Source organism: Chlamydomonas reinhardtii (assembly GCF_000002595.2).
Source record: "Chlamydomonas reinhardtii strain CC-503 cw92 mt+ unplaced genomic scaffold scaffold_24, whole genome shotgun sequence".
NCBI lineage: Eukaryota > Viridiplantae > Chlorophyta > Chlorophyceae > Chlamydomonadales > Chlamydomonadaceae > Chlamydomonas > Chlamydomonas reinhardtii.
Window position 1 is genome coordinate 82690 of NW_025061537.1, and position 21552 is coordinate 104241.

General features: G+C 65.1%; 3 protein-coding genes across 3 annotated transcripts; 1 reads left to right on the top strand and 2 right to left on the bottom strand.

Annotated features, from left to right (window-relative positions):
* Positions 1 to 240: 240 nt before the first annotated feature.
* Positions 241 to 9686, bottom strand: CHLRE_24g755747v5 (uncharacterized protein). Its single transcript, XM_043072954.1, has 12 exons — positions 9467 to 9686; positions 9167 to 9256; positions 8487 to 8956; positions 7785 to 8096; positions 6771 to 7475; positions 6184 to 6300; positions 5801 to 5884; positions 5472 to 5549; positions 4710 to 5100; positions 2323 to 4416; positions 1549 to 1723; positions 241 to 1092 (listed from the first exon to the last, which is right to left on the bottom strand). The coding sequence occupies exons 2-12, from the start codon at positions 9249 to 9251 to the stop codon at positions 966 to 968; spliced, it is 4638 nt and encodes a 1545-aa protein (XP_042914126.1). The 5' UTR covers positions 9252 to 9256; positions 9467 to 9686; the 3' UTR covers positions 241 to 965.
* Positions 9687 to 9826: 140 nt separating this feature from the next.
* CHLRE_24g755797v5 (uncharacterized protein) lies at positions 9827 to 13782 on the top strand. The gene is made up of 7 exons (XM_043072955.1): positions 9827 to 10013; positions 10234 to 10374; positions 10697 to 10936; positions 11486 to 11632; positions 11899 to 12315; positions 12506 to 13058; positions 13278 to 13782. Exons 1-7 carry the CDS (start codon positions 9858 to 9860, stop codon positions 13514 to 13516), a joined length of 1893 nt encoding a protein of 630 aa, XP_042914127.1. The 5' UTR covers positions 9827 to 9857; the 3' UTR covers positions 13517 to 13782.
* A 1048-nt stretch (positions 13783 to 14830) lies between these two features.
* CHLRE_24g755847v5 (uncharacterized protein) lies at positions 14831 to 21536 on the bottom strand. The gene is made up of 10 exons (XM_043072956.1): positions 20890 to 21536; positions 20419 to 20761; positions 19534 to 19663; positions 18766 to 19090; positions 18326 to 18442; positions 17846 to 17918; positions 17319 to 17521; positions 16921 to 16980; positions 16005 to 16107; positions 14831 to 15782 (listed from the first exon to the last, which is right to left on the bottom strand). The coding sequence occupies exons 2-10, from the start codon at positions 20705 to 20707 to the stop codon at positions 15634 to 15636; spliced, it is 1449 nt and encodes a 482-aa protein (XP_042914128.1). The 5' UTR covers positions 20708 to 20761; positions 20890 to 21536; the 3' UTR covers positions 14831 to 15633.
* Between the last annotated feature and the right edge of the window lie 16 nt (positions 21537 to 21552).

Genomic DNA, 21552 nt, shown 5'->3' on the forward strand with positions numbered 1-21552 from the left:
GGGCATAGATGCTGCGGGCCTGAGAGCATCTTCAAGATACGGGCACTGGTTTGGGGGGGGGGGGTGTCCCCTCAGGGGGGGAAGGGGGGGTTTTGCGGGGCATGAGGTCTGGCACTTTGTTTCCTACCCCCACCCGCTGGGTTTGGCACTTGGTTCCTAAGCCCCCGCTGGGGCAGGCATCGTGAGTTAGGCACGCTCGTGCCGATATGCAGGCGCCCTGGCGGCTGGCGCCAGGGCGCGATTGGAGGACTACTCGTGCGGGTGCAGGAATGCACCAGTTCTGCACATGCACAATGGCACATCCTGAAATTCAACTAGAGTCTAAGTTTTGCTACATTGACAACGCGGGCTTTGAGCGCTTGCACTGGTTGTGCCTCCTCTGAATTGACACCCCTAGCCCCTAGGGGTGCCCCCGGGCAACCCCCACAGCCTCGTGGCATTCATACTCCTGACCTTCTCCAGGCCCCGTACCCTGTCCAGTGGCACTGACCCTACGTCCCTACCTTCTCAGCAACCCAGGAACACAGGAAGGGCAATCACACTTCCCCTTCCACACCATGTTTGCCGGGGCCAAAACCTGGGCGTTCAAAGTCTTCCGAGCCCCCAAGCTACAGTCGTCGGTCCAAGGGCGCCTAGCCACATGGCGTGTGTCGCAAACAGGCCAGCACTGTTGCTATAGCAGTGAAATTAACTGCTCGCTACTATCGCCAAGTCACACAGTTTCTGGAGTGTCGAACGACATGAGTGCACGAGGCGCGCGCGGTCGAAAGGTGCGCGCGCATGAATTGCAAGTATTTACTACCATACCGTAATCACAGCCCATTTCCGCATTGAAGTTACCGCACCACCGCCGTCACCACCCACCCGTATAACAATCCACTGTGGCTCCCTGCGGTTTCCCTCCCCCTGCTCCTCCCTCCCGCCTCCTCCTCCCCCTCCGCAGCTGCAGCTGCAGCTGCTGCGGCTCACGCCTTGGCCGCCCCCGCCGCTGCCGTCTTGCTCGCCAGCGTGACGTCCAGCCCCAGCCCTCTCAGGTGGTCGTACTCGGCACGTGTCACCTTGACGCCGCCGGCCAGGATGACCTTGGCGGGCCTGTGGGGTGTGAGGAGGCAGGGGCAGCGTGGGGGGGTACGGTAGTATGGGTTTGGTGGGAGGGGTAAGCGGAAAGGGGCAACGGTAGAGGAAGGGAAAACCCATAGATAGTGAGAAGCACGGGGCGGGAGAACGAGACCATGGGAGGACGAATGTTTGGTGCCTCCGGCCTCCGGGGACAGCGGTACGTTGACCGCCACTGTGCAGGGCACGGCCGTGCCACCACCTACAGCGGCGCACCTTGTGCGGTAGCTCCTCTTAACCCCTCGCATGCTTATTTAATGGCGCGCAGCCCCTACAGTACTCACACACCAGCACCAAAACGCTGCGGCACACACACACACACACACGCACGCACGCACACACACACACACACACACACACACACACACACACACACACACACACACACACACGCAAACACACACACACACGCACATGCACACACGCGCGCACCAGTGCGGCAGGTCGGAGCCCTCGGGCGCGCTCTCCATGCACAGCGGGTCGGGGCAGAACACCCAAGTCTTGGGCGCGGGCTCGCCGCCGGCGGGCGGGAACAGGCTGTGGCTGACCACCGCCGCCAGCGCGCCGGGCGGCAACACCTCCTCGCACTGGAACACCTCCAGCTGGCCTGGGGGTGGGGGGGTGGGGAGGGCAGGGGTAGGGGGGGAGGGGCTGTAAATTCCTGCCCAAACTGAACCGAACCAAGCTAAAACGAGCGGAGCACAGGTAGAGGTGTTAGTTCGCAAGTGATAATACTTGTGGGAGCGGTGTTACACGCATGACTAGTTAAGGAAATGGTAGACGGTAGACCATCTTGGGGTGCGGGGGGTTACATTCATGATTAATTAAGGAGTCATCTTGGGGTGCGGGGGGGGGGGGGTTGCAGGGATTGGTACAGGGAAATGTGGCGAAGTAGACAGCAGGTGTGGGGGTGGGGCGAGGGCAGGGGGAGGGGTGCGGGGGTAAGGCAATGGGCACACGGTGAGGGCAACGGGAACAGGGAGCAGAGGGTGTGGGAAGGGTGCGGGGAGGCGGGCGTCAGGGTGGGTGCGCAGCGTGGGCCGCGAGCGGGGCTGGGTGAAACGGGGCAACAGCACAGCAAGCCGCTGAGGCACGAAGGCACGAAGGCAAGGCGCCCGATGCACAAGGATGCGATGCGTGGCCATAAGCAACCCAGCCGACAGGCAAGGCCCCAAGCTGTTGCCACGCCGGCAAACACGCACGCACCGTCGTGGGTCTCCTGCGCACGTGTGCCGTCGCAGGCGCAGCAGCGCATCTCCTTCTTGAGCCGAACCATGCGCCACTCCCCGTACGGCAGACCACCCGCTCCGCCGCCACCGCCGCCGCCTGCTCCTGCGCCTGCGGCTGCGCCCGCAGCAGCGGCGGCGGCGGCACCGGGGGTGGCCGGCGCCGGCGCGCCGTCTTTGCCGCCGCTGAGGCCCGAGGAGGAGGAGGCCGCGTGGGCGGGCGACTGCCGGCAGCCGTCGTTGTCCGAGGGCTCGGGCGGCGGCGTGGCTGCGGAGGAGGCTTGGCGCTCTGGCACAGGCGTGGCGGCGGAAGGCTGTCGCTCGGGCGTGGAGGCAGCAGGTGCGGGAGGCGGTGGAGCCGGCTGCGAGGCTGGCGCAGGGGCAGGGGTCGGAGCAGGGCTTTGCGCCATGGGCTCTGCTGACGCGGGTGCGGATGCGGCCGGCGCGGGCGATGGTGCAGGGGGCACCACAGGGGCAGCCGCGGGGGTGGGCGTTGCGGGCTTGCCAGCGGCCAGGGCGGAGGCGGCCGCGGTCTTGGGCGCCGCGCCGGCCTTGGGTGAGGTGATGGGCGAGGCCTTGGGCACAGCCGGCTTGGTTGCCGGCTTGGTCGCCGAGTGTGTGTTGCCGTTCGCGGATGGCGTGGCCGCGGACTTGGCGGCGGCCGCCGCGGTGCTGGGCTTGGTGGCGGTGCTAGGCGTCGTCGCTGTGGTGGTGGCGGCGGGCTTGCCTGCAGTTGAGGGCGTCCTGGAGAAGGCCGGGACGGGTGGCTTGGGCGGCGGCGGTGTGGACGCCGACGCCGCCGCGGCCACCGGCGTTGACGCGCCGCTGGAGGCGCCGGCCCCACGTGCGGCGCCTGACGCGCTGCGCCCAAGCGTGGAGAAGCCGGGTCGCGAGGCGGAGGCCGGAGAGGGGGCGCCCGCCTTGGCCGCAGCGGCGGGCTTGGTGGCCGTGGCGGGGCTGGCGGCGGCGGCTGTTGTGGTTGTGGTCTGGCTACGGCCGGAGGGCGCCACGCCGTAGGAGGCCGGCACGTCGCCGGTGCCCTCCTCGCTAGAGCGGCGGTGCGCGGTGGCGGCGCGCGTGGGCAGCATGAAGTGCGGGATGTTGGAGGGCGTGGAGGGCGTGTTGGAGGAGCGGTGAAGCCGGTCCGACGAAGAGGCGGCGGAGGCGCCCGCCGCCGCCGCCGCCGCCGTGGCCGCGGTGGCCGCCGTGGTTGCCCCGGAGCCGGTCGGCGTCTTGGGCTGTGGGATTGACTTGCCCGCGGCCGCCTTGCCCAGCGTCGTGAAGCCAGGGCGTGTGGTCCCGGTAGTTGACGAGGCGGCGGACCCCGCCCGCTGCGAGCCCGAGCCCACCCCCGCCCCCGCCCCCGCCACCCCTGAGCCGCTGTGCCCCGCCACCGCGTTGCTGGCGCTCGACGTAGACGCCGACGGCGGGTTGATGTCGCCACTGGTGGACCCGGCGCGCCCCATGGATGCCGCCGTCATCGCCGCCGCCGCCGTGGCCGCCGCCGCCGCCGTGGCCGCTGCGGATGTGGCCGCAAGCGGCGTCGCTGGCCCTCCCGCCCCAGGCGGTGGCATCGCGTAGGCTGAGGCCTGGTCCACGGCCGTCAGCTCCGGCGGCGCCGTCACCTCCTCCAGCTGCTTCACCACCGCCGGGTGCGCGGACGCCACCACCGCCATGGCGTCACACACCGCGCCGCGGGCCGTGCCCATGCCCATGCCCATGCCAGTACCCATGCCCGTAACAGTGGCAGAGCCTGTGCCCGTGCCCGCCTCGCCGCCTGACGAGGAGGTGCGGCCACCGCGGCGGCTGCCGTCAAGGCCGCCAGCGTCCTCGTCAGCAGCCATGGCGGCGGCAGCCGCGGCCGCGGCGGCGGCGGCGGCCGTCGCTGCTGGCGAGTGTGCCTCCGCCGAGTCCTGCCGCTCCGCCGCCGCCGCCGATGCCGCTGTTGCGGAGGCCGAGGCGGCGGCCGCCGCCGCTGCGGCCTGCGCCAGTGTGGTCATAGGCTGGACGGAGCCCGGTGTGGCGGCCGCGTTCGCGGCAGGCGCGTGGCCGCCCGCCGGCCCGTCGTACACACCTGTGCGGGCGTGAGTTCAAAGGCGTGTGTGTGTGTGTGTGTGTGTGTGTGTGTGTGTGTGTGTGTGTGTGTGTGTGTGTGTGTGTGTGTGTGTGTGTGTGTGTGTGTGTGTGTGTGTTTAAACGCATGCGCAGGTATAGGACGGCGAGCCTGTCCTTATGTGGCGCAACCAAACGCACGCGCATGCAAGGGCCCGCGGCGCCGCGCATACCCATTGAACCCTTGTGCTCGCATCCCATCCCGTCCCATCCCACGCCACCGCGCCCCATCCCACGCCGCTTGGGCCTCCCCACCTGTCCACTGGATGGGTGCCTTGCTCCGTGGCGGCGTTGACACCGCCGTGCTCTCATCCCCGTCCGAGTCGCCGCCGCCGCCGCTGCCGCGGCCCGGCCCCCAGCGCGTGTTGGCCTCCTGCCCGCCGTCCACCTCCAAGTCCGCCAGGGCGCCCACCACCGCCGCCGCCACCGCCGCCGCGCCCGCGCCCGGCACGCGCGCCCCCGCCCGCCCGCCGCCGGCGCCGTCCTCGTCATCCTCTGTGTCCGCGTCGTTGTCGCTGTCATCATCATCATCATCGTCATCAAAGCTGCCTGCAAGGCCAGCAGATGCGCCGCCGGCAGAGCGCTTGGCGGCGGCAGCGGCGGCTGCCGCCGCCGCGGTGCTGGTCATGGCCCTCTTGGCCGCCTCCTGTTCAGGCGCACGGGGCAGGGAGGCGAACATGCGGTTCACATTAGGCGTCCGGTGCAAGGGCGCAGCCAGTGCAGAAAGACGCCGCAAGCTTGCAACATGGACAGTAGCAGCCGCTGCAACAATCGCCACGACCACTACCGACTGCTGTCATGCTCCCGGTCGGCTCATCGGCCCGCTGCGGTGTCCCCCACTAGTACGGTATGAGTAGTATCGCTTGCATCTGTCGCCCCTGCCTGTGCTCCGCTAGTTTGGCTCGGGAATGGTCAAGTTTGGGCTGGTGATTACAACTCCCTCCCCGGGCCCCTGCCTACGCCCTCGCCCCGCCTCCGCCCCTGCCTCGCCCCGCCCCCGCCCCCCTGCGACCTTACCTCCGGTGAGCCGTGCTCGTCGTCCACGTGCTCCGGCTCGTGCCAGATGGGGTTCTCGTAGCCCGCAGGACTGGTCGGCTGCGGGCAGCAAGCAAGCGGCAGGCGAGCGAGGCGGGAGCGGTGAGGCGTCAGGGGGTTGCAAGGATGTCTGGAAAAGCGGTACAGGATGCACTGAGGGGTGGGAGCGCAGAGCTGGGGGGCACGACGGGGCCATCTGCCAGGAAGCATACCCATGGGATCCCCACTGCCCGGGCTGCTGTCAGGCAGTGCCCTGCGGCCCTCTCAATGCTGAGTCACGTGTGAACTGTGCGGGCGGGCGGCGGCCGCACCTTGTTGACGCCGGGGGGAGGCGCCGACGGCACGGGCGCGCCGGGCCGCGGCACCACAACCGTCCCACCCGCCGCGGTGATGGCCTGGAGGCGAAAGGGGCCGGAGTGGGAGTGGGTGGGTGGTTGGGACCGGCCGGTCAGCCGGAAGCATTTCTACGCTAATGCGCGGAATCCCTTAAGGCCTAACCGGTGCAAGCGCACGGCCGACCGGCTCCCGGAACCTGTACCCCTGCCTGCACACTTCCCGCAGTCACAGGTGCCCCCGCAGCCGCTTTGTTGATCCCATTCATCCACCTCAAGCCGCTTTTTCATCTGCCCCACCAGCCATCCTCTTCTTGCTCCTCCCTCCCTCCCTGCCCCTCCCCTCCCCTGTCCCTCCCCACCTGCTCGTACTCCCGGTCCGCCGCCTCATCCTCCTCGCTGCTGCCGCCGCCGTAGCGCTCGTACTCGCCCGGCAGCGACAGGTCCGAGTCGTCCGACGCGCCGCTGTGCTGCCGGGCCTGTGCGGGGGTTCCATGCATGTTAGATAACTCGAGGGTGGATTTCACATTCATGAGTAATTCTAAGGAAGTGGTGGCAGCAGGGCAAGCGCGTGTGTCTGTGTACGGATGTGTACGGAAGTGTTGCGGTAGCCATGGAGTCGTGCAACAGGTTGCGCACGCGGGTAGTGCACCAGGCAGGAAGAGCAAGGACGCATGGTGAAGTTGTGGGGCATACAAGGGCGCGGGGGGTTACGTAGACACGGCGGCGGCGCGCGGTGAAAGATGGCCGTGGGCGGCTCTCAGCTTTGCCTTGTGCATGCCGCTGCAGGCCCCCGCTTGCAACTGTCACCTCTGCCTGTGCTCAGCTCCTTTGCATTGGGTTCGGTGTGGTTTAGGCTGGTATCTACAACCCTCTCCCCCCCCGGCTACGCCTTCACTTCTTGATTAGTTCATGAATGTAACCCCTGCCCCCCCCCAGCGGCGCCTACCAGCTTGTTGGACTGATGCCGCCGCGCGCCGTTGCCCAGCGGCGACGGCCGCGCGGGCGCGAAGGGGCCCGGCGCGGTGCGGCGCGGCGGCACGTGGCCCGCGGTCAGCGCCGCAGCGTCGCCGTCGCCGCTCTGAGGCGAGCCACCCACATGCTCCTGGTCCCGGTCCCGGTCCTGGTCCTGGTGCTGGTCCTGGTGCTGGTCCTGGTCCTGGTGCTGGTCCTGGTGCTGCTGCTGCTGGTGGCCGTGGAGGCCGTGTGCGTAGTCGTGGTCATTGCCGGGACCCTCGCGCGTCCCACGCCGGGGCGCCGCCGCCGTGCCCGCAGCGGCTACGCCCGCGACAGGGCCCGCGTCCAACCGCGCCCGCTGCTGCCCCTCCTCCTCTTCCTCCTCTTCCTCCTCGCCCTCTTCGTAGCCCGCCCGCGGGCGCCTCGCTGCTGCTGCTGCTGCCCCCGTCGCCGCTGTGGCCTTGTGCGGCGGCGGCGGCGGCTGGTGGGCCCGCTCCTCTTCCTCCAGCTCCTCCTCCTCCAACTCATCCGGCTCCTCGTCCTCATACTGCTGCTGCCTCTGCTGCCTCTGTTGTTGCCTCTGTTGCTGCTGCTGCTGCTGCCGACCGCCGCCGTCGTCATGCGACTGCCGCCCGCGCGCCGACCCTTCGTCAAACGGCCCATCACCCTGCTGTTGTCGCTGCGAGTAGATCAGCGCCTGCGACATCCGTCAAGGGCCGCGTCTTGCACCCGTTAGTGACCAAGTGTGTCAGTTCAATTGCCTCCCCTCCCGACGCCCGTGTCCTGGCCGCCCCAACAACCCTCACCTCACCCCCCTCAGCACCACCCCGACCTGCTCATACCTCTCGTGCTACTGCCCAGCTGCCCTCCCCTGCCTCGCACCCCGCCCCACACCCCTTCTCTTGGCCCCTGCCTGCGACACACAACCATACACACACACACACACACACACACACACACACACACACACACACACACACACACACACACACACACACACACTCACCGTGGGCGACCCGCCTGGAGGGCTGCTCCCAACCGCCCCCGCCGCGCCCGCCGCCGCGCCGCCGCCCGCGCCCGACACCCGGCCCGGCCCCAAGTTTGAAGGACTGGGCTGGAAGCTGCCGCCCACACGGCCGCTGTAGCCGCCGCCGCCGGGGCTGGTGCCGGCGCCGGCGCCGGGGGAACGGGGCGTGGCTGTGGCTGAGGCGGAGGGGATGGGGCTGAGCTCCTGCACCTCTTCCATGTCCACCTGGATGTCGTCAAGGTCAGCCTGCTCTGGCTCCGGCGCCGCGGGCGTGATGTCCCACTGCGCGGCCTGCGCGGTCAGAGGTGGTGGCGGTGGCGGCACGCGGTCGTGGTGGAGATGGTGGCGGGTTGCAGGTACCATCATACCAGCGTTGGTCCCAACGCAAAAAAGCGAGAGGAAGAGCGCGGGATAGGGTTATAGGTAAGGGCACGTTCGGGCCGGTGTGCATTGGGCGGCGAGGGGCGTGGCGGTGGCTTACGCAGCTGCAGCGGCAGTTGCGCTGTGCCCGTGACCACCCGGCTCTCGTGCACGCTAGAGGGCACTTGCCAGCACTATTTGAAGTTGGCACTGACATCCCAAATTTTGCGATTGTAGTTTAGTATGGCACACCGGCAATGTTACTGCTCTCACGCACGACCACCCAACCACGCTGTCCCACACGACTAGGGAGGCGCTTGCCTTTGGAGGTGGCGGCGGCGGCCCTGGCGGCGAGCCAGGTATCTCAATGGTCGGCCGTTGCACCGCTCCGCCCGCGCTGCGACGCCCCCGGTCAGCCCTCGCCCCGCCGGCGGCGGCGGCAGCAGCAGCGGCGGCCTCGGCGGCCTCCAGAGCTTCGTCCTCAGCTGCCGCCGCCGCTGCAGCGGCAGCTGCTGCGCCTCCGTAGGGCAAACCCCCGGGCTGCGGTGCCGCTGCCCTCAGGTCAGTGAACTGCGGATTAGGGCCGCCACCGGGGCGCTGCTGCTGGTTCTGCTGCTGTCCGTAAGCGGCTTGCTCATTCGACGTGGGCCGAGCAGCGGCCAGGCCTGCGCTCGCTGCCAGCGGCGTCTGCACGCCGTTGCCCGCTGCTGCATTCCGGCCCGGTGCCTGCGCCTGAGCCTGCTGCTTCTCGAAGTTCTTGCCTTTGCTGGTCTTCCCTTTTGTGTGTGGGGCTGCGCGAGCACAGCGACAAGCAAGATGTTAAAGGGCGTTAACATTGCGGAAGAAGCACCAAGCACCGCAAACCCCTGCGGACTTGCACACGGCCATGCAAAGTATAAATAATCTCCCAATTGCGACAGGCTGGCGAAAACCAGCTTGACGGCACAAACGACGAAGCTACCGCTCGGCATGCTGGGTCGGGGACGAAGCTCGCCACGCACCTGTCCCAGGTTTAGGCACCGCTGGGTCAAGCGGCGCTGCTAGGTCATCGAGGTTATCCCCACCACCAAAGCAAAGGCAGCCCATAGGTCCTGCAGGGAGCGCAGAGGGTGGGGATCGTTCGCGTTAGACGCCTTTGAGCCAGAAAGCTACCTAACGTATTCGTTTAGAATCCGCCGACTGTGCAGGATTCCCAGAGTTAACGGGTTGACCCCAACGCGTGTGTGGGTGCTTGACAAGTCCCTCGCAAACTTGCGCACAGCCGCACTGCCGAACCTCCCCTTGCGCTGCAGTAGCTGTACCTTGCTACAAACTATTTCTGACGTCCGCGGCTTCAAGTAAGCTGCTGAGTGAGCGAAGAGCTTCTTTCACCCAAAGTGGGTGGGCACTATCGCGCCTCTATGACCTTATGAATACTCATTGATGTCAGCTAATATCATAAGAACATGAGGATTAAGCGGCAGGTAGAACAAGCGCTGTTTGACCGAGTCCAGTAGCGCTGTGCAAGCCAAGCTGATGGTCGGAGACCAGGATGTGCAGTGAATACATAAGCTGCTTGTAATGCAGGATGTGTGTGAAGTGCAGAAAAACGGGGTGGGCCGGGGCAGCTGCATTGGGCGCACAGCGCACGGTTTCAGCCCCCTGAGCCCCGCACTTCCTCAATAGCAACCATATAGACATGCATGTACATGAATGAAGGCACTGAATGTACTCGCCTGGCTGTTCGGCATCTTGGCTTGCTGCACTTGCAGCTGCCTCGGCGCGAGCCCCGCCAACCCGCTCACGCGAAGCGACGCCACCCCCGAGGAGCAGGCGCTCATAAATTGGTTGCAAGGCTTGGGCGCTGATGTGAGTGTCATTCACGTGCATGCTACTATTGGCAGTTGAGCGCCCCGGGGGAGAAGCAGAACGACACCAGCCCGGCCCGCCCCCTTCCGTCGCTGCCTTCGCTGCCCTCGGCACTCTCTGCCCGTCAAAGCATCTGCGACAGGCGTGTGTCACACCCATACACACTGCCTTGACCGTCTTCCCCAACGTAACACGCAAACTCCCGCGTAACACGGCACAGGTTGGGGTCGCGGTTCGGCGGGACACCACCACGGGGGTCCGGGGCCTGGCGGCCGCGAGCCGCCGCCGCGCTGGCGACGTGTTGGTGCGCGTTCCCCTGGCGGCGGCCCTGGCGCTAGGCACCGCCGAGCAGACCGCGCCGGTGAGGCGTCCCGGACGCTGTGTGCGTGTATGCCTGCACTGTGTGTGTGTGTGTGTGTGTGTGTGTGTGTGTGTGTGTGTGTGTGTGTGTGTGTGTGTGTGTGTGCGCGCGTATGCTTGTGTGCAGTCATCGTGTGTACATCATATGCAAGTAGCGCACCGACAGTGGACGCAACCAATCTCGCCGCACCGCCCCCCCCCCACGTGTGACCGTGTGGTGGTGCTTCACACGGGGCACGCATAGCGTGCTCATACGAACGTGTGTATGTACGTACGTGTGTGTATGTGTGTACATGTGTGTGCGTGTACTTCAATGTGCGCAGGAGCTGGCGATCCAGATGCTGCGGGAGCGACACCGCACGCGGCCGCGGTACGGGCCGTACTTTGACGTACTGCCGCCGCCGCCGCCGCCAGATGAGGAGGGGCAGTGGGAGGACGCGCGGGCGGTGGCCCCCGGGGAGGAGGGGCTGCAGCGGGGTGTTGCATCGGGCGGCGGCTGGCAGCCCTCGTGTGTGGAGGAGTTCCCGGCGGAGGCGGTGGAGGCGCTGGCGGGCAGCGACCTGGTGGGTGGGTGGGTGGGTGGGTGGGGGGCCGGCAGAGTGGGTGGAGGACCGGTGGGCGGGGCACGCACGAGCCAGGGTGGCGGCGTGAGGACCGGTTCCCCAGCGGAGTACTAACTGGTGCTAAGGTGTTGAGCTGCTGCGAGCCCTGAAAGTCGTGAGCGGGCAGGGCACCGCGGGTGTATGCCGGGTGTCTGTACGGCCGCAAGCGCCCACAGCCCAACAGCCACCTTGTGCTCAGCGCCTGCGGGTGGTCCGCAGCCCCACGCACACCGAGCACACCCTCAGGCACGTCCTATCCGGCACTCGCTCCGCCACGTTCACGTGCCTCATCCCCACATGCTGCTCCTGTGCCCGGCCCCGCCCGCCCCCCCCGGGCCCCATACTTCCCGTGTTCTGTGGGCTGGTGCTGGGTCACGGAGTGTTGGGGATTGGAGTAACACACACAAACACACACACACACACACAAATAACACAAACGCGCGCATCACATTCACAGCCTTTGCGCTTGCGTTTCCTTATTATGCTTTTCAACACAAACACGCGTTGCAGCGCTCCCTGGCGACCGCCAAGCGGGAGTGGATGCGGCAAGTGTGGGCGGGCGAGGGCGAGGCGGCGGCGGCGCTACGGCTGCCGCTTGCCCGGGCGGTGCCGCGGCGGCGTGTGAGCCTGGCGGAGTTCGCCTGGGCGACGTGCATGGTGGGCATTGCGTTGGGCGGGTGGGTAGATGCGTGGGTCAGGTGGGCTGGGCAGGTTGGGTGGGGACTGCGTTGGTGCGTGGGAGCGGTGGTGATAGCGAGCAGCAAAACGCGAGAAGGCTCTTCGAGTCCTTAGATCGCTGTTGTTGTTATTGTGTTGCTGGAGCCAAACCGAGCCGCCCCTTGCACCCGCCGAGTGTGTTCCTTCCTGGTCCGCTGTGTGTGTTCATGTGCGCTGTACGTTTGTGTGCGCGACGTGGTGTGCAGGTGACCAGCCGCTCCATTGCTGGCCCGCCAGCCGCCGTCGGCAGCACCGCCAGCAGCACCGGCACCGGCACGGGCACCTCCTCACAGCCCGCCACGATGCTGCTCATCCCCCTGATTGACCTCGCCAACCACTGCACGCTTGGCAGCAGCGGCGCCAACCGGAGCAGCAGCAGTGGCATTAGCAGCACCGCCCATGGCAGTGGCACTACCACCAGCGATGGCAGTAGCAGTACCGACGGCGATGGCAGTAGCAGGGGCAGTAGCAGGGGCAGAAGCGGTGACGTGCAAGGACGCAGCACGCCCGACGTGCTGCGGTTCAGGACGGAAGGGGGTGCGGCCGGGTCTCTCGGTAGCGGCACGGCGGGGCGTGTGGTGCTGGAGCTGGTGGCAGGGCAGGACCTGGAGGCAGGGCAAGAGGTGGGTCGCAGGGGTGGGGCGGTGCCCAAAACGCAACCTCATCGCTTGCACGGACGAATTCATGTACCGTTCAGTCGAGCCGCGGCCCGGGTTCTTTGTTCAGCTAGCTAGCTGCCAACCTCACACTGCCTGTTGCGTGCCGCTACCTACCGCCGAACCAAGTCGGTACCCACCTAACCGCCGCTGGCAGGTCTGTATCAGTTATGGCGATCTCCGCCCCGACGAGTCCCTCCTGTACTACGGCTTCCTGCCGCCAATAGAGGCGGCGGCTGCGGTAGCAGTGGCAGAGGCGGCGGCAGAGGCGGCGGCACCTGGCGGAGGGGATGACACGGCGGAGGCCTTCGGGCGCCAGCAGTGTTCAGCAGCGGCTGGCGAATCGGTGGCTGCAGCACTGCCAGGCGGCGGCAGTAGCAGCGGCGGCGGTGGCAGTAGCAGCAGTGGCCGGGAAGGCAGCTGCGAGTGGGATGGCGGGGCAGACCCAGCGTTGCGGCCAGGGCTGCAGCTACTGCCACTGGCGGCAGTGGATGAGGCGCAGTACGACTCAGCAGCGCGGCCGGGCAAAGGAAGCTACAGCCGGCTAGGGATGCAGGATGAAGGCGCGGATGAGGGGCAGGGGGAAGAAGGGGCAGCCAGCAGGGGGCTGCAGCGGGTGGAGGCGGTGGAGGCGGAGGCGAAGCGTCTGAAGGCTCGCCTCGCGGAGGTGGTGGCGAAGGCAGCGGCGGCGTGGGCCGGCCCAGCAGCAGGTGGTAATCAAAGGGAGGGCGCGAGGTTTGAAGATCAGGTGCAGGTGCACTTTACATCGGAATGTACTGGGGGTCGGGGGAAGCCTTTGTCGTGTGCACATATGAACGCATACACTCTGTCCTGCATGTGTCCCAACCTTGTGCTCTCGTAACCAACAACGGTCTCCCCTTGTGCTCGTGTCCTCCCCTTTTGCTGCACGTCTGCACGTACACGTACAGGTTGCCCCCGCTTGCGGCCCGCGGCGGCGGCCACCTCCTCCAGCTGCCGTACCCGGCGGGGTGGCCAGCAGCGCAGCAACAGCGGCACGCAGGAGGCACATCATCATCATCAGCAGCAGCAGCAACAGCAGCGGGACGAGGCGCCTGTGTGCCTGGTGGCCCGGCTAAATTCGGTGCGGGCAGCCGCGCTGAGGGCGGAGCTAGACCGCCTGGAAGGACTGCTGCGAGCGGCGATATAGGCAAAGCTGTAGCAGCAGGCAGTAGCACAGGTCTAACGTTAGGGGCATGTGCCGTACAGGTATGGTTGTACAATGAGCACGTTATCGGAGATGCTTTAAGGAAACGAAATGCGCACGACGCCAGAGTAGGTTGTCGGAGCTAGCAGGCAAGGAGGGAAAGTCAATAGCGCAAATAAAATGCGAGTCCACATGGTACTTACACTGGTACTTACGGGGACAGGATAGCACGCATGCTCGTGCACACCACCTTGTAACCACCAACAACATATTACCTCCAAACTGCCGATGGACGCTTAGGCTGACATGGGCCGCCGCTGGCGAATGGTATGGAGGCATCCGGATGTGCTGGCTGGGCTAACGGGCTCGGATGCAGCTGCCGAGGCGCCGCTGAATTCCTGCCGAGACGCCGCTACCGAGATCTGCCGCCCTTCAGGCTGCCTTGCTGAGGGCTACCGCTGCCAAGCCTGCCAAGGCTGCCAATGCTGCCGCATAGCCGCGGGCCCATACGGTCCAAACAACCGCAAGCTTGGGACCGTGTAAGGCTCGTCCGCCATAGCCCTGGAGCCACATTTGACTGCCACGGTCATTTCTTGTTTGCCCCCAAATACCCATGAGTGGGTGGGTGGGTTCGGCACTTCGGGTCTTCGGGTCTTCGGCCCCGTGGTTCGGTTGTTAGTTGGACCAGATGATGCCCTCGTTGTAGGGGGCAGGAGCTGCCCTGAGCTGCAGGGCCGGCGGGGCTGAGGTACTGCTGGATGATCAGGCTCTCGGCAGCGGCATCAAACTCATACCGCTACGCAGTCCCCCGGCTTGCCCCTTTCCCTCAGGCGCCCTCGAAGCGAACGTGAAGAATCGTGATCCACCCACCTTCCCCCATCGTTCATGTCCCATATATTCCCCCATCGTTGGGATGACGGAAGCCTGTCAGTGCTTCAAGTGGACAGGCGGGCAGGGGAGGGCGGGCGGCCGAACTTGCAGAAAGGGCTCAATGGGCCTGACAGCGGGGGGCTCGCAGGCTTCGCTTCCCGCCGCCCCACCAGGTGGCCCCCCACGCAGGCCCCCAACCGCTGCAGCCAAGCGAAGCGGTTGTGCGGGGCGCCGTACTGTTGGTACGGGAGAAGGACCCTTCCTGATATATAAGGCGGGCTTGTTAGCTCAGTTGGTTAGAGCGTGGTGCTAATAACGCCAAGGTCATCGGTTCGATCCCGATACGAGCCAACGAAAGAATTTTGGGCCAGGTAGCGTCGCTGCTGTGCGCGTGCGCGAGCCTCATGCGTGGACGGATAGACGGATGAACAGCATTGGGAGCTGGTGGAGTGCAAATCATAATGACACAGAAGGGATACATGCAAAGTTGTGGAGGAGACGCCCGCAAAGCTGTGGTAGAGCCTTCGTCCAAAATCCGCACACGTTTTGCTCAATTTCGTTTGTCAAACTCTCGGACTACAAACCTAACCATGTTCGAGAACCTTGCCAGCATGTTCAATCCACAGTCCGGTTGTAGGTCTCTGCCGTGCGGGGGGTCTTGACGGCGGTTACGGGCCTTCCCCGACGCCAAGCAGGTTTACCCCCGTCTCCCCCACGCTCTCAGCCCCTCCGTATCTATAGTATAGTATTGACTTGCTGGTCAAGTGCGTGGGCGGTCTGCGCTCGCCTCAGGTCGATATGGGCGGATTCTCCTGGCCCGGCCGCGACGCTGAGGCGGTTGGGTGAGCCAGCCATCTGTCATTCCGAAGGGAGGGGATCCCGACATGTGCGCACAGTACCACACACCACAACAGTCCACAATCGTCCATCCACAGCAAAAGTTTCAAGGTCAACAGCAGTAGTGCGCTTCAGACTTGCGCCTGTCCACAATTTGGCACATCCCATCCATCTTGCTTGCAATGCCAACGCAGCTGCAACGTGCGAACAATGGCCCACCGACAGACGTACTCGTAGCAATGTGCGCGAGCTAGCTCAACATTATGGTACATATTCCTGTAGATAGCACGGTTTGCAGCCCTGCAACCGTGCTTCTTGCGTCTTATGCGAGTGCATGTGCTCAGAAGTGCTACCCTTCGCAGCTTCCTCGTACCACACCTCATCCCCGCCCCCGCCCCCTGAATTGTTTTCCACTACTGGCCAGCCGTAGCGACCACCCCCGCCTTCGCTGCCACCCGTGCCGCCTCTGCCGCCTCCGCCTCCGCCCCGTGCTGCCGCAGGAGCTGACTCACCGCCGCCAGCCGCGCGCTCGCGTCCTTCAGGTGCGCGCGGCGCCCGTGGGCTGCGACCGAGGGGAAGAGGCAAAAGCATGAATGCAAACACATCAGTAAACCAGCACCTGTAAGCGCCATTCTAAACCATGGCGGCAGTATTGGGGCTCAGCCGCAGACGCAGAAGCAAATGGGATGCATATGAAAAGAAGCAAACAACCCGCCTCTGGCTCCCCACGCTGCTGCTGCTGACTCCTCCCTGTCTCCCCACCCCACCCCACCCTGCCTCCTACCGGGCAGCACGTGCAGCCAGTCGTAGGCCAGGAGGGCCGCCACGCTGCGCAGCTGCTGTCGGAAGTCGTGCCAGCAAAAGTCCTCAAACACGTACAGAGCGGCCTGCGCGTGCGTGCGTATGAGTGTGTTAAAGAGCACAAGGAAAACGTTGCGCAAAGACAGTGTATGCGATGCAGCAAAGCGACGGTTTACGGATGTTACCTGAAGTTACCTCGCATACCTGCTGCGGTGAGCCGCCGGTCTTACCAACCGGAAATCGCGCAACCCCCGCTGCTCTAACCTCGAGGGGGGATTCGTGTCCACACGCTCTCAAGGGTGCAAACCCATGCATGTGCTCACGGTACCGTGAGGCCCAGGCACTCCTACGATTCCTAGCTCCTCGTCGCTACTCCTGGCCGCTAAGTCCAAGCTCCCGCCCAATCCTCGATGAAATTCTCACCTACGAGCGAATAAGAAAACAACAGAGCACAGGGCGGCAGCAGGGGAGTGTCACGAACAAAAGCGAAGGAACATGTTAGCGCGGCGGCGCGCGACGAGCAAGAGCAAACACGCAGCCCAGTCCCAGCCCAATTAACTATACTAGGGGTTGCGCGATTTGGGAAAGAGACGGAGGGTGGGCGACCACGAGCAAGTAAACAGGCGGGGGACGGCATGGGCGCATGCATGACGGCAAATGCAAATGGGGTGTCAGTGTGTGTGTGTGCTTGTTAGCAAGAAGTTGTTGGGTAAGGAAGGAAAGCGCATGCGAAGGCCGTGGTGCTGCGAAGATGGCCCCGCACACATCCGTGTGTGCCATGAAGTGGGAGGCGAGGCGGAGGCAGGGGGAGTTGGGCGGCGCTGTGCCAGGCCGGGAACCCTTTGGCAGCACATGCTGACGACACCCTTCCCTTCCCGGACCTCGGCCTCCTCACTCGCCTGGCTCCCGCCCTCCACCTCTCCCTCCGCGGAGCACAGGTGATCGCCACTGAACAGCACCTGCAGAACCACAAGGGCACACACACGCAAGGGCGCGTCGCTTTGCTGCATCGCATACACTGTCTTTGCGCTATCGTATGTTTTCCTCTTGCTCTTTTACACACGCAAGGGCGCGAAAGCTTTTACTGCCGTAATCGAACCCCCGACACGAGGAGAAAGCCGCACTGCAGCTCAGGCTGCTTGACGGCCGCCCCCCACCCTCACCTCCCCACCCTCACCTTTCCTTTCGAGACACGCACATTCTCAACTCCCCTGGAATAGAAACTCGGCATGAAGAAATCACTACCCCACAACACACACACACACACACACACACACACACACATATACGCGCCCACCTGCTGCGGCGCATAGTACATGCACACGTGGCCCGCCGTGTGTCCCGGCGTGAACACAAACTCCACGTCTGACTGGTGCTGCACGCCTGGGCCGCCGCCGGCGCCAGCAGCCCCGCCCGCCGCCGCCGCGGCCGCCACCGGCACCACCTCGCCGGTGGCTGTAAGCACCCAGGGTCCCTCGCCGCGCAGCTTGATCTCCACCTCTGTGAGCGTGTGGGAGGGGAGGGCCGGCAGGTTGGGCGGGGCGTCCAGGGGGTTGGGCGGGGCGTGCAGGGGGCACGTGAAGGAGGGCCGGCGGGTTGTGATGAGTGGGGCTGCGCTCGGGCCGGGGTGCGGTCGTGCATGTCCCGACACAGGGCAGGCTATAAGGGGTAGCTGCGAGGGAATGGTTGGGGGTCCTGGGTGCATGGAACACACGCGATCCCAGCTAACTACCCCCCACGCTTTCTTTCATTCTTCCTGGAACGGGTGCAAGCCATCCAATTATGCCAGCCCTCTCCCTCCCCCCATGCACTGCCCCCACTCACTGTCAGTGCCCTGCCGGCTGTTGCACTCCGACTCGTGCAGGATCCGCTGCGCGCCAAAGTGGTCTGCCCACGCCTGTGTGTGTATGTGTGTACGTGTGTGTGCGCGCGCGTGTGTGTGTGTGTGTGTGTGTGTGTGTGTGTGTGTGTGTGTGTGTGTGTGCGTGTGCGTGTGTGTGTATGCGTCGGCTGCCGGAGGTTGGGCCAGCTTGGCGATGGACGCCTTACGGTTCCGACTGGCCTTGGTTTCGTCACCGGGCACCCGACTACCCAACCCGTGCCCTGCGCCCGCCGTGTCGTCGTAATGCTAGCCAGGGTGTCAAGGGTCACGTGTCACGTGTCACGCGTTGCACGTTCACCCAACAAAACAGCAGAAATCCCGCTCCTTCGCTCCTCCTTCATGAAACCTACCTTATATCCCCCATTAGTTGGTTTTGGTTTAGTTCGGGCTGTTATTTACAGCCCGCCTCATCCTCTACCCACCTGGTGGTCGCCCACGTCATCCCGGTGTGTGAGGAATATGTGCCGCACGCCCCCCAGGGCCGCCAGCCGAGCCGCCAGTACGGCGTTAAAGCGCGGCGAGTCCACCAGGATGTTGCCCTGGGGGTGGGCGGTGGAGGGAGGGGGGAGGCGGAGGGAAGAGCGGAGGAGGGATGGGAAGGCAGGAGGGATGGGAAGGGAGGAGAGATGGGAAGGAAGGAGGGATGGGAAGGAAGGAGCGACGGGAAGGCAGGAGGGGAGGTTGCAGGTATGGCTTGTCAGGAGAAGAGTTCTTGACAGGAACGGAGGGAGAAAATGCGCACGGCAAACAGGCACTGACGGGGCATCGGCTGACGCCCCTGGCGAACCCCCCACCCCAACAAGCCCTTCTACCCTTCCTCCCAACCGTATTTCGAATGGGGTTGCCCCTGCCCCAGACCCACCTCCGGCCGTACCACCAGGTACGGACAGCCCGCGAACGACTTTTCCGTCGTCCAGCCCGTGTAATACACACACGCCCGCACCGGCTCCCCCGCCCCCGCCGCCGCAGCCCCCGCAGCCCCTGCCTCTGCAGCCGCCGGCGCAGCCGCGGCCCCCGGGGCTCCGGGCGCACTGGCGGGCGGGGGCATTGTCGCGGCGTCGGCTTGTGCCGGCGTGGTGGTGGGTGTCAGGGGCGGCAGCGGCGGCAGGCCGGGCACGGGTGCGGGCAGGCCGCGCTGAGCGGCCTTGAGCTCGGCGGAGGTGCGGTCGGTGACGTGGATGGAGAACCTGTGTGGGCAGGGTGGGCGGGGCGCGGGCGAGGGGAGGGGCGAGGCAGCGTGGAGGGGTGGCGCGGGGGAAGCAGGACAGCTGTGGCACTGTGTGTGGGATGCGATGTGTGGCCTGTGGGCGCGGGGGCGACAGAAGCGCTGCGGGTGCGGGATTTTACTCATATCCTTGCTTGTGTTCAAACCCAATCCAGTTAACTCAACCCCTCGAGCCCTGCAATCCATAATCGCGTCAACCCCCTAACCAGCACCCCGCTGCAACCGCCGAGCACAAAGCCGGTTACAGCGTTGCATACGCTCTCCTCCTCGCTCTCTTGCAGTCGGTTCGGTTCAGTTCAGTTTGGGCTGGTATCAACAACCCCCCTTGACTATTGGGACATATTGGGCTCGGGCATATACCCCCACCCCACCCACCCACACACACGCGTCCCGCCAGCCACTCACGTGGGGCAGGACAGCAGCGCCTGCAGCGCCCGCACACGTGCCTCGTGGCCGGTGGGCTGGGACACCACCGCGCTCTGGCGACCCACGCGGCCGAACGTTTCGGGAGCCATCCAGCGGCACGTGTCGCAGTCTGCACAGATACACAGACGGGTTGTGGGCGATGTTGGTTCTGCCCATGCGAATGTGTGAGGATTGTAGGTAAGAAGCAAAACCATACCCGGGTATGCATAGGGAAGATGGAACGAATGGGTGGGGTTAACTTTGAACCAATCCCGTAAGGAAACAGTCGCGCTGCAAGGAGAACCGGGTGGGGGGTGGAGGAGGAGCCGGCAGTGCGCAGCCGGAGGGCCGGTGCAGGTAAAATGGCTGTGGTTATAATTTTGTGGTCGGGGTGACGGCGGGCGCATCGTGGCGCCGAGGGGCAGGTGCGGTCGCAACGACGACTACGATGCACCCCGCAGCAACCCGCCCCCCCTGCCCTAATGCCGCCGAGGTCTTCGCCAACGAGGTCTTCGCCGACCGCAACCACCTCACCCTCCCCCCGCGCCCCCGCGCCCGCGCCAAGCCTCCCACAACGATATGCTAATGTTTACCCCACACATCTGGCAGGCCTTCAGACACACCGACACACAGGCAGGCTCTTCGTATCCCGTGTTTTAAGTCCCCGTCCAAATTTGCGAGCCTTTGAATCCTCCCCCCTTACCCCCCCCCCCCCCCGCCCCCCCCCCCCCCCACACCCGCGCCCGCTCCTAGCTTCCCACATCGACAATGCCGTCCTAGTGCTTCCCTTGCAACGCTGGTATGCACACATTTCACACAGGCACTCGGGCACGCATGCAGGCGCACCGCGGCCTCCAACAACGGCCATACCGTACGCGCACGCACCGATGCAGGTCCGGTCCACGAAGAAGGAGCCGGCCACGTTTTCGGGCCGGGCCTCGCGCTCATTGTGGCGGTTGCGCCAGTCCATGGCAGCAGCCACAGACACCTTGAGGCGGCGGGAGGAGGCCGCCGCGGCGCTGGCGGGGCCGACGCAGCGGACGGGCAGCGGCCAGTATGCCCCCGTGCGGCTGCTACTGCCGCCGGCGAAACCCTGGCTGCTGCTGCCCCGCGCCGCCCCAGCTGCTCCTGCCGACGCCGGCGGTTGCAGGCCGCACATTGCCCTAGCCGACATGTTAACGCGCCGGGCTGGAAGCCGCAAGCAAGGCGTTTCCGACCTGGTGCGAGCCTGCGCGCGTTGGGATGTCGGCAGGGATGTGGCCGCGGCCCAAGGGACGCCAAGACCGAGGTTAACCCTGCTCCTGCCAGACACGGGCAATCTGCCCTGTGCGTTTGCGCATCAACAACTTTATCCACCTGGTATCGCTCGCGCGAGGCAGATGCACAGGCGGGAAACGTTGTAACGCCTCGCAGCTAATACAACTCGCGTTGGGCCCTCCGCACTCAGCGCAGCACTGGCGTAAAGTTTACTGAACCACTTTCAGATGGTTTGCTTGTGCTAGAGATATAGTAAAAAGACAACACGAACAGGAAAGAAGGCCCCGGGGAACTTCGCCCAGGCCTAATAGTCCCTGCTAGTCGTGGGCGGCTTTGGGGAGCAATCGACGTTATATAGTTTGCCTTACCAGTAAGACTTTTGCACATGGCGCAAGAAAGCTGCTCTTTGGGGCGTAATGAGCGAGGGCTCCGGTAAGAGGCCAACGTAAGCGGCTTCCTCGGAGCCGCCAACATGTAAGTTCACACTTGAGGTGAGCTGATGAGGATATTGACAGATCGTAGACTGCCGCGGCTTCGAGTTTGAAGTTCGGGCTGGCTGTCGCGGGGCTAAAGCCTTTGCGCGCAACGCCGTCGAGCCCGGCAAACAGGAGCGGAACGAATGAATTTGATCCAATACAAAATCATCCAAACCCAGCAACGGCTGACACCAAAACAGCTTTTGGTGACGGAAACCGAGTGACGACAGACATGCCTTGCGCTCTTGGAAGTAATCCTTATATCATCTCGTTTACAGTTTTGGAA

Coding starts and splice junctions, on each gene's coding strand:
- CHLRE_24g755747v5 (XM_043072954.1), bottom strand. CDS start 9,251: ATGGGCTGCCTTTGCTTTGGTGGTGGGGATAACCTCGATGACCTAGCA. Junction 5,550..5,800: donor CTCCCCCCGGCGTCAACAAG/GTGCGGCCGCCG, acceptor TGCTGCCCGCAG/CCGACCAGTCCTGCGGGCTA. Junction 1,724..2,322: donor TGCGCAGGAGACCCACGACG/GTGCGTGCGTGT, acceptor CCCCACCCCCAG/GCCAGCTGGAGGTGTTCCAG.
- CHLRE_24g755797v5 (XM_043072955.1), top strand. CDS start 9,858: ATGAAGGCACTGAATGTACTCGCCTGGCTGTTCGGCATCTTGGCTTGC. Junction 10,014..10,233: donor TGCAAGGCTTGGGCGCTGAT/GTGAGTGTCATT, acceptor AACACGGCACAG/GTTGGGGTCGCGGTTCGGCG. Junction 13,059..13,277: donor GTGGGCCGGCCCAGCAGCAG/GTGGTAATCAAA, acceptor GTACACGTACAG/GTTGCCCCCGCTTGCGGCCC.
- CHLRE_24g755847v5 (XM_043072956.1), bottom strand. CDS start 20,707: ATGTCGGCTAGGGCAATGTGCGGCCTGCAACCGCCGGCGTCGGCAGGA. Junction 19,664..20,418: donor CGTGGACCGGACCTGCATCG/GTGCGTGCGCGT, acceptor GTATCTGTGCAG/ACTGCGACACGTGCCGCTGG. Junction 15,783..16,004: donor CTGGCTGCACGTGCTGCCCG/GTAGGAGGCAGG, acceptor CCTCGGTCGCAG/CCCACGGGCGCCGCGCGCAC.